We start from the raw sequence: 16712 nt of genomic DNA, 5'->3' as shown, positions 1-16712 counted from the left end.
GTTCACATGCTACTGGAAAAAAGACACAAATTCATTGGATTATAAATTATTTGGATAAAAGGATTGTAGTACACAGGAGAAATTCAGGTCGAAAAGGATTAGGCGAGTTCATCTACATATAAGGATACAATTCACGGGAAAGATTCAGGCCTGAAGGATTAGGCAAATTCATTTACATATAAAGACACAATCTTCGGTCTAACCATTAGACTACCTTCTTTTTTGTCATAACCATAGAGTGATGTTATATTTAATTTTCTTTTTAAGATCAATCACATGCGCCTTCTTATAAAAATGTCTGTGAGCTATTATTGTCACGGGGTAGGTACTGATGTGCAAGTGACTCGATTTTCCCAACTTTTCTATAGAAATAGGCCTTTTCTTATTTCTGATAAAATTGGGTCAAAAATTTTCAATGCGACAAAACATAATATCTTCCTAACTTCCAAATTTTCATAAAAGACACATAATATATTCCTCAATACAAAATTATATGGTATGCATATTTTTAGAATATTCACGAAGGAGAGAGAATCGAACTTGAGACTTCATGATCACGGTGTTTCTAAAATATTCACGAGGGAGGAAGAATTGAACACGGTCTCTAAGATTAGATCGTGTTTGTCAAACTCAATCAAAGCCCATAAGCATTCGGATGAGAAACTGGGTACCCCCACAAGCATCGCCCACCACCACATCCCAACAAAATACCAAATGGGTGCCTCAATTGCCCATCACGATGCATTATGAGCTCAACCCAATTCCTAGTTATAAACCCTAATTTGTTTTCAACCAATAAGATTAACCAAAAGCATACAGTTTGAACCAGATTTTCTCACGTCTTCAGATCACTATTGCAAGATTTAATCTTTTTAGCTTATAGACGAATGTAAGTCCAGACAAAGAGTACGAATATATTTTCGCATCGTTCCATGAATTTTCTCAGCAACCAAACACGTAGACCAGAAGATAATTGGATAAAAATCTACCACATAACAAATTGAACTTGAATTACTTAAAAATAAGGGTGCAAATTACATCAACGCTAATTCTTAACCACAAAATACCTAATAAGCTAAGAGATCTAAAGCCAAGATCTGAAACCACCTTAAACCTAATATACGCAATACACAGCATGAAAAATTCCCAATCTAACCCCCAAAACCATAGAGGGTCCTTCCCTGCCTCTTCAAAGCATACACCACATCCATGGCGGTCACAGTCTTCCTCCTGGCGTGCTCAGTGTAAGTCACTGCATCACGAATCACATTCTCGAGAAAGATCTTGAGGACGCCTCTGGTCTCCTCGTAGATCAGACCACTGATACGCTTCACACCACCTCTGCGAGCCAGACGACGAATCGCAGGCTTGGTGATGCCCTGGATGTTATCTCTGAGGACCTTACGATGTCGTTTGGCTCCCCCTTTGCCCAAACCCTTACCGCCCTTTCCTCGTCCTGACATTTTCTCAGAAAACTTTGGGAAATTTTGAGTTTCGAAGAAGATGAGATATTAGAGATGATTTGATGGGTCAAACAGAGGAGGGATTTTGGGTATTTATATTGTAGGGAGTTGGGGATTTGGAATTTTGAAAGTCTGGCGGGGTTGATAGTGGCCGTTGGATGTGTATGCTTATCGACTGCTGAGAGAGTCGATCCGCGTGAAACTCTGTAATTGGTTTTCAAGCGTTGAATATGTTTGAATCTACGGTGCGGAGGTGTTGGATTTGGTTTGGCACGGATTGTGCTTTTTTAGTGAGGGTAAATGAGGTGTTTGGTCTTTTGGCGTAATTTGGAAGGCCAGCCGAAGAGCGCAAAGGGAGTCTACGAATTTTGAGTTTGAAATTTTTGAGTTTGTTTCGCATGAAAATTTTGGGGAAACAGGCGCGCAGCACGTGCCTTTCGCATCGGTGACTTACTAGAACACCCTTGAATATGGTATTGCACTATTTTTAAAAATTTTATTTTCAGTATAGGATGTCGACCAATGAATTTGTGCCCAATAAATCTTTCAGCCACCTTTGGTGCGGTTAACTGTAGGGCTGGGCATCTATACCGTAATACCGAAATCGTGCCAATTTCATGTCAAATCGTATTGTTTCATACCGTTTTATTTGGCCATCGGGCTTAATACGGTATTATACCATACTGTATCATTCATCTATGACACGAGAATGATATTGTATATTACACACAGTACTGTACCAAATAGTAACAAAAACAAAAACATTACGCGAATTTTTCACTCTTGCACGCTCAACTCGATCTCTCACACCCAAATAGACTTTCTCAAACTCTCCTCCAACTCCTCCTGGCCAGTTTTCTCTCTCTCTCTCTCTCTCTCTCTCTCTCTCTCTCTCTCTCTCTCTCTCTCTCTCTCTCTCAATTGCCCCGATCAATCGAACCAGGCCAAACCAAACCATTCTTCTCATCTAGATCTCTGTCTCACTATCTCACTCTCTCACTCTCTCGATTTTTGTCTCACTCAACCTCTCAATCTTTGTCTCCCTCTCGATTCAATCAATCTCGAAGCCTCAAACTTTCGACTCGATCTCTCTCAATCTCTCTCTCTCTCTCTCTCTGAAGCCCCAAATCGACGAATTGTTGATCTCTCGATCTCTCTCTGTCTTTGAAGCCCCAAATTGACGAACTGTTGAACTCTCTCTCTGTGTCTGGAAAGCCCAAAATCGACAAAGCCTGCTCCTCCCTAATCGCTCTCTCTGTCTGTAACCATTAATCGACGAATTGTTGATCTCTCGATCTCTCTCTGTCTTTGAAGCCCTAAATTGACAAACTGTCGAACTCTCTCTCTGTCTGGAAAGCCCCAAATCGACAAAGCCTGCTCCTCCCGATCTTTCTCTCTGTCTGTAATCGAAAATGGTACAATTTCATACAGGTATGATATGGTATCACAGAACCATAACCCCACCACCGTACTGTCCCGTACCAGTTATAATTTCCAATACTGGGACCAGGATCACCTTACCACCATACCGTACCTAACTGTGCCCAGCCCTAGTTAACTAGACTGAATTATTTTCAAATCAATCAAATGAATATTAGGAAAATGCTTGCCTCCTTCCCTAGAAGTAGGAGCTCATACTTTTCTGCCAATCACAATTTGACATATGTATAGAGGTTTTTATTTTTATATTTTTTATGCATTGTTTTTATAAATATGTCAAACTGTGATTTGTAGGAAGTAGAAATGCTTTTTTACAGGGAATGAGGGAAGCAGTATCCTAAATATTATTGTAGTTATTTGGTATGTTGGAATTTGGCATATTAAATTGGACAATAATTCAATATATTATGTCTTACAAGTCCCATATAAAGGAATGAATTTCATGAGAACTTGTTTGTACTAAAATTCAACATGTCCAAGTTGAGCCACCAAATAAACCCTTCAAGTATGGTATGGTAGTTAGTAATTTTAAAAAAAAATTATCCAATTCAGTTTGAATTAAAAAGCCTTTGTAAAAAACTCGGGGTTGTACTTGTGTAGTTTTTTTGTTGGTGAAATCATATTTGTGGTGTAGCTTTGTTGTAAGTGTTTTGGCTCTTTTTAAATCATCTTATAGCCAAGCCTTGTAGCGATAACTTGTAATTAAGCATGACATTAACATGATTACTTTGTGACAGAGTTAAACTATGTGAGCAAGATTGGTCTAGTTAGATCACCACCATGTAGAGTATGAGGTTGCATTAAGCATGCTCTATCCCCTCAGATTAGTTGGGGCACCCCACACACTATCAGTGGATAGGAAACAAAACTTGGTAAAGCAAAGCATCTTATAGATATGAGTAATGCTACACTTACCACATTTTTATCACACATTTCTATACCGCATGATGTGGCATGTCTATATCATATGCCATATCAATTAAATCAATAAGGTGTATTTTAATAAAGAAAGTTTAATTAACAATTTTTTTTAAAAGTGTTAATAAATCATAAAATAAAAGAAAATATTAAATAATTTTAATTGATGTAACTGTCCATCTCATCTGCTACATAAGGTGGTATGAGAATGTGATATACAAATATAGTAAGAATAGCATTATTCTATAGATATCCTATTGTTTATAAAAAATAATCATAACATAATCCAAAAATATTATAAGTAATTTTGCTTTTATTAGAATTTGACCCATGGTAATAGTAATAGAAGCCCTTTATCTTGTCTTGAACCATCTCCATTGGGCCTACTTTAGCTGCTTGAAACTGGTTTAGCATGAAGAAATGGGAGCGGATGCCATCAACTTGATCCAATTCACTCAACAAGCCCACATACCCATAAGCATCTAAATCAGATTAGACCAACACCAAAATCCAACGGTTACAAGTAGCTACAAAATAGCCACAACCCACAAACGGAGAGACTGAGAGAGCAATTGTAGAAGGAAAGAGAAATTTCAGAAATGAGGAAGTTCGATCCATGGCCGATTTTCTTCAAGCGAGAATGGAACAGGAACTGGCCGTTCCTGGTTGGGTTTGCCATCACCGGAACCCTCATCACCAAGTTCTCTCTTGGCCTCACTGGTAAGCTCTTCGTCCCGATCTGTTCATTTCAATTTTGAAAAACAAAACCCTAATTTCGCTGACCCATTTGTTTCTTCTTAATTTGTTCACAGAGGAAGACGCTAAGAACTCAGCTTTCGTTCAGAGGCACAAGAGGTACCTTTTGTTTTAATCCTTTGATTTATTGGGATTTAGATAAAGAGAGAAACTAGTTATTATTCAGATGAAGGCAATACAGTCAGTGAAAAAATGCACTCTTTTGAGTACATGGGCACTTTGACTGATTGCTTCATAAGGTGTATATAATGAATGTCATCTATCATCTAGATCCTGCTTCTGTTACTTTAGCAATTTTTATTGTTTCTCATGTATGCGAAAACATCAATTAGAGGTAGGCATTTGGAATCTGAGTTAAATTAATTGATTTTTTTTTCTTATATGGGTGCTTAAATCCGTAGTCTTTAGGAGGAGGTCGTCATACATTGTGCATTTTAAGCCACAAAATTGAAAAATGATATGTGTTTTCAGAACTTATAATTTTGACATATTTTCATTATAAAAAGAACAACATGTTCAAGGTGTTGAGTTGGTCGATGACATCCCGTTGAGGGTTAAAATCAGATGGTTAGACTTGGTCTTCTGGTGCTTGATAATCGGGTTGAAATTGTCCAATCACCCTGATCATCTCAACCTTATCATGTTGTAGCAAAAGACCACATGAGGGTTTCTGTTTCATTTTTATTGATTATAGATCTGAAAACAAGTCACTTGGACATGAAACCCTTAATAATTCTGTTTAATACCTTTTTGGCCACTAAACCAAAAAAATTTGGCAGGTTGGTGGTTACACAATTTTCAATACTCAGACTATTCCTATTGTCATCCTGAGCTAACTTTCTTCATCTTTAGACTGTTGCTAATATGATGAGTTGCATTTGTATTGGGTTAGGAGCTTTTGTAGATTCTAAAGTGAGAGCCTATTTAAAAATTTAGGTTTTGTACCTTGCAGTTAACAAGGGTTTGAAAATTCTAAAGTAACGGTCTAGTTAAGTGTCTAAGTTCCCTACTATGCAGTTAAGGATACAAGTCAAATGAAAATACTCAACTTTTACATGTAACATGGGGTTGGCAGTGATACCATGTTTCAGCTTTTCTTGGGATGTACTGGCATTGATTTCTTTTGATTGCTATATTTTTATGTAGTGTTTTTTTCTTTTCAATAATCTGATTCTGCTGTTTTTGTCAGTTTTGTGTTTTTTGGCATGTATCAGTGTTTGTATATCATCCATAGTAAGCCATACCATTGCTGGATATGGTTTTATGAGTCTCAGTTAAATTCAGTACTTCTTTTGTGTTGTGTTGTAGGTGATTTCTGGATGCAGTTGTAGCCACCTTTCTTCTCTTGTTGCGGAGGGGGAGATTTGCGTGCTTTTTCAGAGACTTTAATAACAAAAGAGAAATGCTTTAGATACTCTTTTTTCTTGAATTTTCTTTTATGTTTTGGATGACTTGAATAACATGAGAAGAAATACTTCTATTCATTGGTTTTGAACTTGGTGCATTTGGCTAGACAATCTTCAAAAATGAAACAAAAGTTGTGTTACGCTCATGTTATTGTTATAGGCTTATAATCTTCTTGTCGTTTCATTCTTGTTCTTAATTTTGTGTCTGCTCTCATGTCCCATTCGGGCAAAAGTGCTATATTATTTTAGGTGTGGCTTAGAGAATGGCACTGAAGAGGTGTTTCGTAGGGTCTGGTGACAAAACTTTACCATGACCCAAGAGTTTTTGGAGGGAAAAATTTCTTGGAGGGTGGGGGAGGGGAACACAGCAAAACTGACATCTTGAAAGTTGAAATGAGCCTCATCCAGCCCCTGGAGAGTGATGCCTAGTCTGCGCGATAATTGCCTTTGTCCATACAAGTGGGAGGAATTTCCCAATAAAACAATGCCACAGGAAGACGAAATCTTTGAGTTGTTTCTGGGATGAGTTAAAGCATTTTTACCTTACTGAGCAACTTGTCAAGCTTCTTACCATCTTAGGAAAAAGGAAAAAAAATACTTTGGCTTCTTACACTTCACAAATCAGTCTCTTTTGTATGTGTCAAACTCTGATTTGTGTGAAGAAAAAGAAATCAGACGGGCAGTGTTCATCTAATCCTAAAAGGAAAATTAAACCAAGTGTGCAACCAACCAATGATACAAGCGTTAACATCGCATGGAGATATGATGGAATAAAAATTAAATTGAATTATTGATGACCAAAACTGGGGGTTCCAAGTAGCACACTCAGCTGAGGACAATCTTAACTACGAAACAGCACTAAATGCCACATTTTGAAGGATTCTCCTTGGCATCTTAGCACTCACTTTGGAAAGGAATGAAAAAGGTAGAAAACCTTTTAACAAGCACCAGTTCTTATTTTCCTATTATAACACAATGAAATAGAAAGAACAAGGAAGCACAAGTGGTCATATGAATCATTGCTCGTCACAATGTAGTCATATGAATCATTGCAGACGAGCATACTCCAGCATCGTCAAACATATATTCCAGGACGGAAAGAACAAACCGCGCTCGCTAACCTATATTTCCAGCAATATAGACAATCAGTTCTTTTTGGCTGCTCCCAGCCTCAAGCGGAAATCCTCCTCCATGAGAGGCAGGCCTTCCCGTAACTTGATCTTTGGCTCCCAACCCAGCAATTCCTTTGCCTTTGTGATGTCGGGTTTCCGCTGTCTTGGATCATCAGGAGTGTTCTCCACCCTCTTTATCTCCACCCCAGGGTTGATGAGCTGTAAAGTCAAATGCATTTGAAAATTTTCAAGACGCTTCAAGAAGCAAAAACAGCTTCTAGAAAAGAATACCATAACAGCCTACGAATGGAGAAAGACAATGGCGAAGACAAACTGACCTCCTTCACTGTCTCTGCAAGTTCAAGCATTGTAAATTCACCTGAATTTATACAAAAAAGTCACCTAGGTCAGTAATTATGTGAGCAACTAGAGCACATATTTGGTATAGCTTTTGAGATGCAAACACATCACACTATCACATTTATGGTAGATAACCTGGGTTTCCAATGTTAATGGGTCCAGTGTGCTCTCCTTCCATGAGACGAATGAGGCCATCAACCTAAATTTTTTTAAACAGGTTACCATAAATAACCCAACTTATTTCAATACACGGCAACAGAATGAAAAGGAAAAGATGTTTCACAAACCATGTCAGAGACATAACAGAAGCTGCGAGTTTGAGTCCCAGGATTTTGGACTGTCAAGGGTTCATCACTACAATATTGAAAACAGAGTGTAAAAATAGATCCAAAGGTATGAGAATTCGAGGGGAAAGGAAAAGGATTAAGCTTATACGGTAATGCAGGTATGGAAGCTGATTTCAAGATACAATGCAACTACACAAATATGTGTGAATATCAAACATATCACTCCTGGATTTATAAGGCCTTTATGTCAGACACCAACCACTACCCAATCAATAACAAAAACATGCTGGCTAGCTATCTTTAAGTAGAAAGAGACTGAATTAATAAGTCATTAAACTAGCTAGTCATGATTTTCTCCATGTAGGCACTAGTCAAGCTGCTGATATACCCATCATTAAAATCGTGGAGCATCCTAAGGACTCACCGAAGTGCTTGGGCTATAAAATTGCTGACTACACGCCCATCATCAATATTCATGCGAGGGCCATACGTGTTGAAGATTCTGGCAATACGTATTTCTGTCAAAGAGAACAGAGGAAATTAGATACATGAAACTACTAAAGAGCAAACTTTTAACCATTTCAGCACAGGAAAGAATAAACAATAATTTGTTAAGGTGGAAAAGGAAAAAGAGACAACACAATACCTATCCCATGCTGCCTATGATAGTCGAACATCAAGGTCTCAGCAACACGCTTCCCCTCATCATAGCAGCTCCTTACTCCTGTGATTATAATATGTACTTATTGAGGTCATGGTCTCATGAACTTAAATAAATCCTTGAACTACCAAAAAAAAAAAAAAAAAAAAAACAATAACATTCTAACTTCTAGCATTTACAAACTATTTCAGTTTAGGTTATAAGGGCAAAGGGCAAGGCTTAGGGCTTTGTTGATATGTATCAGCATGTCATACAGAATAGATGGCAAGTTCTATCAAAGTATGCTTATGAGTTCCTATCATGAATGCAGACACATCTTTTATTATCCTTGCTCCTTGGTACTCAAATAGGTTTGATATGGGAAAATTCAGCAGATTAGGTTTCATCAAAAGCCTCTATACCATATGTCCAACATGATTGCAAAAAGCTAGAAGCTGGGCCTTGATTGAGTGCTCTCCCAAATATTATCAAAGATCCGCACTATAGAAGGTCCTAAAGATTGCACTTTTCTATTCACTTCCAAAAGTAAAGCCCATGAACAGTTCAGCATTTCCAGAATCTCCCTCAAGGAAGTCCATCTCAAATCAGGTAAAACATTTCAGAGCTATCTAAAGAGAATGGAAATGGTCATTCTACTTCTTGCCAAATATATTTGCACATAAATTATATCTATAGTTTGAATATATAAGCAGCGACAATCTTCTAAGATCTATCAGAATGCAGCAAACTTTAGGCTTCGAATGAGATGAGCACTTACCAATTGGGTTAACATTACCCCAATAGCTTTCAGGTTGTGGATGCACAAGAGGATCTCCATATACCTCTGAAGTTGATGTCAGCAAAATCCTGCTCAAATATATATATGCGTAAGACAACTTGATGGAATACATTTATAAAATTATTATAAATGCAAGACTAATAGACCACCTTGCTCCAACTCGCTTGGCAAGTCCAAGCATGTTCAGCGTGCCAATCACATTTGTTTTTATTGTCTGTTGGAGAACCATATGCTCAAATGTTAGATTACAACTTCAATAAAATTTTTTTAACAGTCTTTCTGTTGAAGGGACAAAATAGATCATATATGATTGAACAGGAAAAAGAAAGTAAAAATATCATACATAAGCGTAAGTACCATATAAGCTGATCGCAAAAATATTTAACAACTTTTTTCATTGCTGATTAAGGGCAAATGACATATTGCCTGCCTTAATTTGCAACACGTTAATATGTCTCCCCCACCCCTGACAAATCTGTCAAACTGTAGGCAATTCGAATAACACTTGACAGGTATATCGATTGCTGGCTATTTAATGATTGAAGAATACTTGTTTTTACCTTTACAGGATTGTATTTATAGAAAATTGGAGAAGCTGGGCAAGCAAGATGGTAAATTCGATCAACTTCGACCAACAATGTCTCTGTGACATCTATAACAAAGAAAAGAGAGCAATTAAACATAAATGCATTAAATAAAAGCCATACTTTTGTAAGTGACAAATAAACAAAAACATATGGAAGAAACTTGTTAATAAACCAAATTGTATGTACCATGACGAATTAGCTCAAATCTGGGATGACCAATCCATTTTTTCAGATTGTCCTTGGAGCCAGTGAAGTAGTTGTCAACAACAATAACCTAAGTAGAAATTGGATACAATTTTAATCCTGATGAAACAAATGATTTGATGTATGATCTCACACTGTGTCAGTTATTGCAATTTTTGTGCATCATAGGTGCTTAATGTTAACAAAAGTTTCCTATCATAAAATATATATAAATTAAACTGGATCTTGAACTCATTATGAACAGAAAAACTGACCCTGAGCTTTTATAAGAGAGAAATAAAATGCTGACCTCATTCTTTTCATTTTCCATTAATCTGTCAACCAGGTGAGAACCGATGAATCCAGCTCCCCCAGTAACCAAAATTCTCATATTGGACTGCCACAGTAAAAGTACACAATTAGAGCATTAGAATAACTATATGATCCATATGACAATTTCGTCAGAATGATGACATTTATTAGCCATCTAATAAAAAACAAAACATACTCCTTCAAATGCATTGTAGCTAGATTTAAATCAAAACTGTAATGAACCCACATCTCTGCTCAAGCAAACAAAGGAGCAAAAAATAGCAACATGACGAAGTTAGATTTCACCAAAATCTCAAAACGGGCTAAGATTATAAGGATAGGCAATATTTCCTTGTGGACTCGCAGAATTAAGACATGGGGTTTGACTTTCTGTAGATTGAGGGTAAAACAGAGAACCAAGAAAGACAGATTTTCAATACACTCCACAGTCCTTTCTTGTATATGTTCTCAATTTTATGTTAAAGATTGCTTCGTGGTTGACTGAGCTGAATTTGAAGATCTAATAGTACAAACCCATTCTAGGGGAAAAGATGCATGGAAAAGAAACAAAATAAGATTTTTTAAAACGACACATTTGCTATAATCTCTAAATTAACATCCTTCCAATAGTTAGGTTGGAATCAGTAAATGCTGATTGAGAAATGCAACAACCCAGTGGCATAAATATCAGCACACAATCAAAAATAAAAAGGCAACACAGACAGGTACTACAAGACTGTAAAAAGCAATTTACAACAACCCTTAGAAAGATATATGAATAAATAATCAAATAAATTGGCGAGCAGGACCTGAAAAAACTTGGAAAAACGCAAAGGGGATGGCAATGGAGGAGACTTTGTTGTGGTCTGGTGCACCCCATTGGAGGAATTGTTTGCCATACTCTTAGATCTTCTCTAGAACTCAAACACCTACAAAAATTTACCAAACAGTCAAACTCTGGGAAACACTATAAACACATTACTAGATGAGTAATCTCATATTGACAAGCCTTCAAATTACACACAGACTAAAAGATCACTTTTCTTTTTGTTCAGAATCAGAAGTTCAAAGAAAATTATAAACTCTAGAATCATAAAGAAAGAAGCTTGAAGTTGAAGTGGACCTGAAAATAAGCTTCAGAGGATGATAACCCAAAACCCCAAATACCCTTTGGATCCAAGAAGTTTAGTTATCAGAACCCATTATTTATAGTCCCCCTCTCCTCAACAGAACTCCCAAAACCGAAACTTCTACCAAACGATGAATTTTAAATAGAAATATAAATCAATTAAATAAAGCAAACAGAAAAGCCTTCAAATTCACGGAAAGTCCTGGCCTTTACTGATAGCTCCTCGATAACAATAATTAAGTTTGAAGTCACACCAAACTATATTCCCTTTAGAAATCATTTTCTTTTAAAGGGTACCCCCAAAAAAAATCCCATTTGTTAATACAACTGTAATTATTAACTTTCTACCCCCAAATAAAAAAAAATGCAATTATTTATTTACCTTGTGAAGCTAGAGAATCTGGGATTTAAAACGAGGGGTTTATGGGATTAACTAATTAAAGGGTTTAGTGACTAATTAGAGTGATTACTGAGCTATAATTAAGGGGGACATTTAGGGTTTCTCCTAAATCCTATGCAGACAAAGATGCTTGGATGTGCCTATAGTCTAGTGGGACTAGTGTCTGAGAGACCGGTGAGGAAGTTCTTTGCTTTGTTTTCAAGTCTCGAATAAATATAAGATGCTCTCCTGTATCTGTTTGTCTTTTCATACGCTTACGCATCTGGGGTGCTGACACGTGTACAGTACAACTGGACAAAAGGGTGTCTTGAAAGAAGATTCCCTGTTGGATTCTAATATCATGTTTATAGGATTTTGCATTTATATGTATTTTGGATTGAATGAAAGCGGATTTCTCTCATTTAACATAGGCAATTTGCCATTTATCACAAATTCAGAAAGCATTTGCAATTCCTTTCATCAAAGAGAATGAATAGGAATATGATTCTCATTCCCTTTTATTTTGGATTAATTTTCATTCCAATTATTTCTCAAAATGCAGAATTTGCACATCTGGATAAAGGTAGAAGGCTGCATGAAGAAAGTAAGTTATTTGAATGGAGTTATTATAAATAAAAATAAATTTTCAATCTGATTGATTTGTAGTTGCCAAATTTACTAAATAATGAGCATGTTAATGTAATGGTTGCAATTTCATGCATGGCTTGATCCAACAAAACAAACAAAACAATGTCTTTAAGTGTTCTGTCATCTCTTTCTTTCAAATAATTGTGCATGCATGGTTTTCATTATTTCTGTAAAGCATGCACCTTACAGGAGATTTCATACAAATTAATGTGGCTTGAGGGATTCTCCCATTGAGCAAGTTCCTTGATTTCCTCTTCAATCTCTTTCGTTGCTCTTATTATACTACTTATGCAGAACCCTAAAGCACTCAAACATAAAACCATTTGACTTTTGAGCTCCTCACTTTGGACATGAATCTTATCAACTACTTCTTTTGAGTGTTGGAGATAAGAACTTATAATCGTATCCATCTCTTCATCCTTCGAACCGCAAATCCGAAAAATGGTTGGGTTTCCAGATTTCCCCAACTCAAGATCATGAGCTATGTCACTCTTTTGGTCAAGAACTGTGATTGATTTTATCAAGGTGATCTCCTTGAAGCATTCTATCAAAGAGCCAACCATTTTCTTGAAAAGTTCAAGGTCACATTCTACTGTATGTACAATGTCCTTCCACGAAGCCTCAAGCATTTGTGAATTTTGTTCAAGAACTTCCACTGCATGAGCGCTAAAGAGTAGGAGGTCCATCATTTTGGACAAGGACCTCAAGAGCTTTCCATAGCAAGCACTATGAAAAGGCCAAAACCAGAAATTGGGCTCTGCCTCAGCTTCTCCAATCAACTTCCCCAATTCTTCAACATGATTTTTCAGTCTCTTCTGGTTCTCTTCCAAAAGGGCTCTGCCTGATTGAAGACTCACTGAGTTAATGCACTCCTGCAATGTGTCAAGAGTCCTAGAAAGTTGAGCTTTTGCAAGAGTAGAAGCTCTTGTGGGCTGCAAGAGTAAGTCAACCATAATTGAACAAGATAATCCAATGAAGGTCTCTGTGATTCTGGCTATGGCAAATTCACTTGGAGGGCCAAAATTTGCTCTGCCCAAAATTAGTACAGCTCCAATTACTGCAGAAATCCCACCAGCCTGGCCATACATTCGGCTACGCTGGAGAAAACTGGTGAAAATAAACCAAGGAATAAGGGATAAGAGTCTTATGGACAAGAACCTTTGGAACAGAAAGCAACCCAAAACTCCATACACAGTGCCTAAGACAGTCCCCTGTGCTTTAACATTTGCAACTTTGAATGCTGCTTCTCTGGCTGATGCAAAACTGATAGCTACTGGAAGTCCAGACCAAAAACCATTTTTTTTGCTGTATACCAAACCAAAGAACACAGCTAGACCCAAGGAAAGTGAGCATTTGAAAGCTATCATAAGCCTCTTGCTCCTTGCCTTGATGGACAAGTTACTCAATACCTCTTTGAAACAGAACCCATTTTGTTTACGTGAATCGATTGCTCCTTCATTTTGGTGAACCAATAATTTGCCTTGCTCTGTGGGACTTGTGGCTGATAATTTTCCATGAAAGAGCTTTATGCAAAACAGAAAGAAAATTGGGGGTAAATCCTGTTGGGTTTGTGGGATGGTTTTAAGTGTTTGGAGGAACCTAACATTTTCTGCATTTGATTCAGGAACAGTTGTTGAATCACAGGGTGCGCTTAAGTTTACTCTAAGTAGGCCATCTTTGTGCTCTCCATTTACCACCTTAATTGGGAATGAAGGAGTACTGGTCAATGCCATTTCCATCCCTTTTAAGGGTATCTCAAAGCCTTGCAATCTGTCTCCTGGATTTGCATACTTGTATCTCGAAAATTTCAAGGGAAGTTTCTCCCACTCCATACTTTCCTGCTCAGAAGAAAAACACAAATCAATGTGATTAGCACGCCTGAAATTAGAGACGGATAAATCGACAAAAAGGTATTTATGTCGAGTAATGCTATGTTCCTATACTGTTAGCCCTCATTTGTTAGGGAGGATTAGACTAGACTGGACTAGACTAGCAAAATGTACATTTTCATGTACATTAAGGCATAATATGAGTATTTGTTTAACTTTGAGGAAGAATGAGGACTATCTGTAAGAGGTTGATGACTAAACTTATCCCTAGTCCTCCTTCATCCTCTAAATTAAACAACAATATCCATATTTAGCCTTGATTGCACATGAGATGCAGCCACTTTACTAGTCTAATCTAGTCCTCCCTATCGAACCAGCCCTTAATTGTAATGTTTTATGTTTTGAACCATTTTGGATTGCATGGCAATTAGAAGGCCACGTCTGTGGTAAGTTGGTTGTTGGCTAAAGCAAAACCCTCAACCTTATCTTTTTTTATCTAACTAGGAAAAATATCCTACCAGTAAATGAGAGTGGGTTAGGTAGACGTGTGAAAGTGTATTTGTAAGGGGACAAGAGTCTCTACAAATATCCAAAATAGCCAATCGTGTAAGAGGGAGAATAATAAGTCTCCTCCAAAATGAAATGAAATGGGCAGCAGCCAAGAGCAAAGAAAAAAAAAGTGATAAGATAAGTCCGATCTGTATTAATAGTAATGTGGTAAGAGAATGTGGTACAAATAATTTTATGTCGAATCATGATATACAGTTGTTGTGTAATTAATGTATACATAAGGTTGCTTACTTGGTGGCGCTTGATAGTTTGGAAAAGCTTGGTTGCTGTAGCAGCCAGGGACTTTGCTTGAGAAATTGATGCAAGTGCGGATGTGTTGTCTTCTGCACAAAAGGCCTTCACAAAGAGCTTGAGCCTCTCTGAAGCATTCTCACCAAGTAGCTTTGCGTTCTGTTTAACCTACAAAATATATTGAAACACTATTAATATTTTCTTTATTTTATATAATAAATAGTGAGTATTATCCGCACTCGCAGTTTGTCATTCTACACTCACCGCATTATTCGCGGATGTTTTAATATAATAAAATGTTATAAACTTTCACATTGGTATGGACATATTACAAGTACCTCTCGAGAAGCCAGGCGTGGGAAGGGAACCAAAAATGCCAGAACACAGGCCAAGACTCCAATCCCTGTACTTGCTGCCACGTGGACAGGGTGCATGATGGCCTGTACCTCCCCACCCTTTATATAAGCTATTACATACACAATCACAATCTGTCCCAAGGCGATGCGTTTGCACACCAAGTGAGTAAACTCTGGCAGAGCCACCACAAATGCAGCAAGGCCCACCGCCAGAGCGGTGATGCCGCTCGAAAGCCGGGCCGGGCCTATTAGCCACAAGCTCAACATGGCCGGTCCGATAGTTTGGGCTGTGGCGTAAAGCCCCAGCCATAAGCCACAAAGTGTGTTACCTAGAGTTGCATCCGGTGCAATGAGAATCACTGTCACATAAGAGAATGCTGGGAAGGCTACTTGGTGTTGGAGAGCTTGTGGGCCATAGAGGGTGGTGAGGGCCACTATGGTGCAAGCAAGGCATGTACGGAATGCAGAGGCTAGGCATGTGAGCCAGAGAGCTTGTGCTCGGTTGGTCTGGTATGGAGAGGTTGCCATTGTTTTAGGAAAAAAAGAAATAAAAATGGTTGTAAGGTGTGTTTGGTGATGGCTGTGTAGGAAATGGAGCTATATATATTGTGTAGGGTTTGAGGGTTGAGTGGAGTTTCTGTGAGGGAAAAGAGTGATTGGTTTTTTAGGTCTTATGTGGGAGGCTCCAATGGGACCCACACCAACCCATGTAGTGAATGGGTACTGATGCTCTGCTAAATATTAGGTCCTTGCTAGTAAATGATGATGGCGGTGAATGAGATGATTTTGATTTCCAGTGATGGCTCTCACTTGACTTTTGGTACCAAGGTCCAAGGTGAAGAAAAAAACAAAACACAGTAAAAACTCCTTGCATGTCAAATTTGTTTGTGTAAATTCATCAAATTACCACTATCTTTCGTGAAGCCTTTGAATGCAACACCAACTCAAATTCCAATGAAACAGGGAATTAACTTTGCCTTTTTACAATTTGAAGAAGCAAAGCATAAATCTAAGCACTAAAACAAGCAAATAGTGGGAATAAAGACTAAAAAAAAGTCAAAGTGGGAATTCCCTAGGTTTCCACTCAACATTTCTGTCTTTTGCACTAGATTTTGTCCCTCCCGGAGGGCAAGGGTCAAGTTTGGGATGCTAAAAACTGTTCTTATCAAAATATAATATATAATACAGTTTTTTAGTTCAAAAGCAAAGTTGCAGCTTCTTATGTAGCATACCTCACCTAATTTTAGCACACAGATGAAGCACTCCCTTGTTTGCTTACGTGTTTGAAGGAAGTTGCACAAAGCTCA

The 16712-nt window shown here is 37.7% G+C and overlaps 4 protein-coding genes across 5 annotated transcripts; 1 reads left to right on the top strand and 3 right to left on the bottom strand.

Moving 5' to 3' along the window:
- Positions 971 to 1799, bottom strand: LOC18774303 (histone H4). Its single transcript, XM_007206113.2, has one exon. The coding sequence runs from the start codon at positions 1461 to 1463 to the stop codon at positions 1152 to 1154; it is 312 nt and encodes a 103-aa protein (XP_007206175.1). The 5' UTR covers positions 1464 to 1799; the 3' UTR covers positions 971 to 1151.
- On the top strand, positions 4225 to 6161 carry LOC18772449. The gene is made up of 3 exons (XM_007207345.2): positions 4225 to 4541; positions 4634 to 4676; positions 5886 to 6161. Exons 1-3 carry the CDS (start codon positions 4421 to 4423, stop codon positions 5887 to 5889), a joined length of 168 nt encoding a protein of 55 aa, XP_007207407.1. The 5' UTR covers positions 4225 to 4420; the 3' UTR covers positions 5890 to 6161.
- Positions 6745 to 11946, bottom strand: LOC18774495 (UDP-glucuronic acid decarboxylase 6). 2 transcript variants are annotated; one of them, XM_020567106.1, is made up of 13 exons: positions 11775 to 11946; positions 11073 to 11192; positions 10262 to 10348; positions 9955 to 10042; positions 9742 to 9833; positions 9331 to 9395; positions 9161 to 9249; positions 8389 to 8466; positions 8167 to 8260; positions 7743 to 7809; positions 7591 to 7654; positions 7434 to 7474; positions 6745 to 7314 (listed from the first exon to the last, which is right to left on the bottom strand). In XM_020567106.1, exons 2-13 carry the CDS (start codon positions 11160 to 11162, stop codon positions 7129 to 7131), a joined length of 1041 nt encoding a protein of 346 aa, XP_020422695.1. In that variant the 5' UTR covers positions 11163 to 11192; positions 11775 to 11946; the 3' UTR covers positions 6745 to 7128. The 2 variants fall into 2 exon arrangements, with proteins under 2 accessions (XP_020422695.1, XP_007205475.1); XM_007205413.2 differs by lacking the exon at positions 11775 to 11946 and adding an exon at positions 11387 to 11704.
- On the bottom strand, positions 12525 to 16195 carry LOC18772128. The gene is made up of 3 exons (XM_007207544.2): positions 15388 to 16195; positions 15050 to 15217; positions 12525 to 14257 (listed from the first exon to the last, which is right to left on the bottom strand). The coding sequence occupies exons 1-3, from the start codon at positions 15931 to 15933 to the stop codon at positions 12581 to 12583; spliced, it is 2391 nt and encodes a 796-aa protein (XP_007207606.1). The 5' UTR covers positions 15934 to 16195; the 3' UTR covers positions 12525 to 12580.

Source organism: Prunus persica, chromosome G6, assembly GCF_000346465.2.
Source record: "Prunus persica cultivar Lovell chromosome G6, Prunus_persica_NCBIv2, whole genome shotgun sequence".
In the NCBI taxonomy this organism is placed as follows: Eukaryota; Viridiplantae; Streptophyta; class Magnoliopsida; order Rosales; family Rosaceae; genus Prunus; species Prunus persica.
This window is presented reverse-complemented; position numbering and strand designations above follow the sequence as displayed.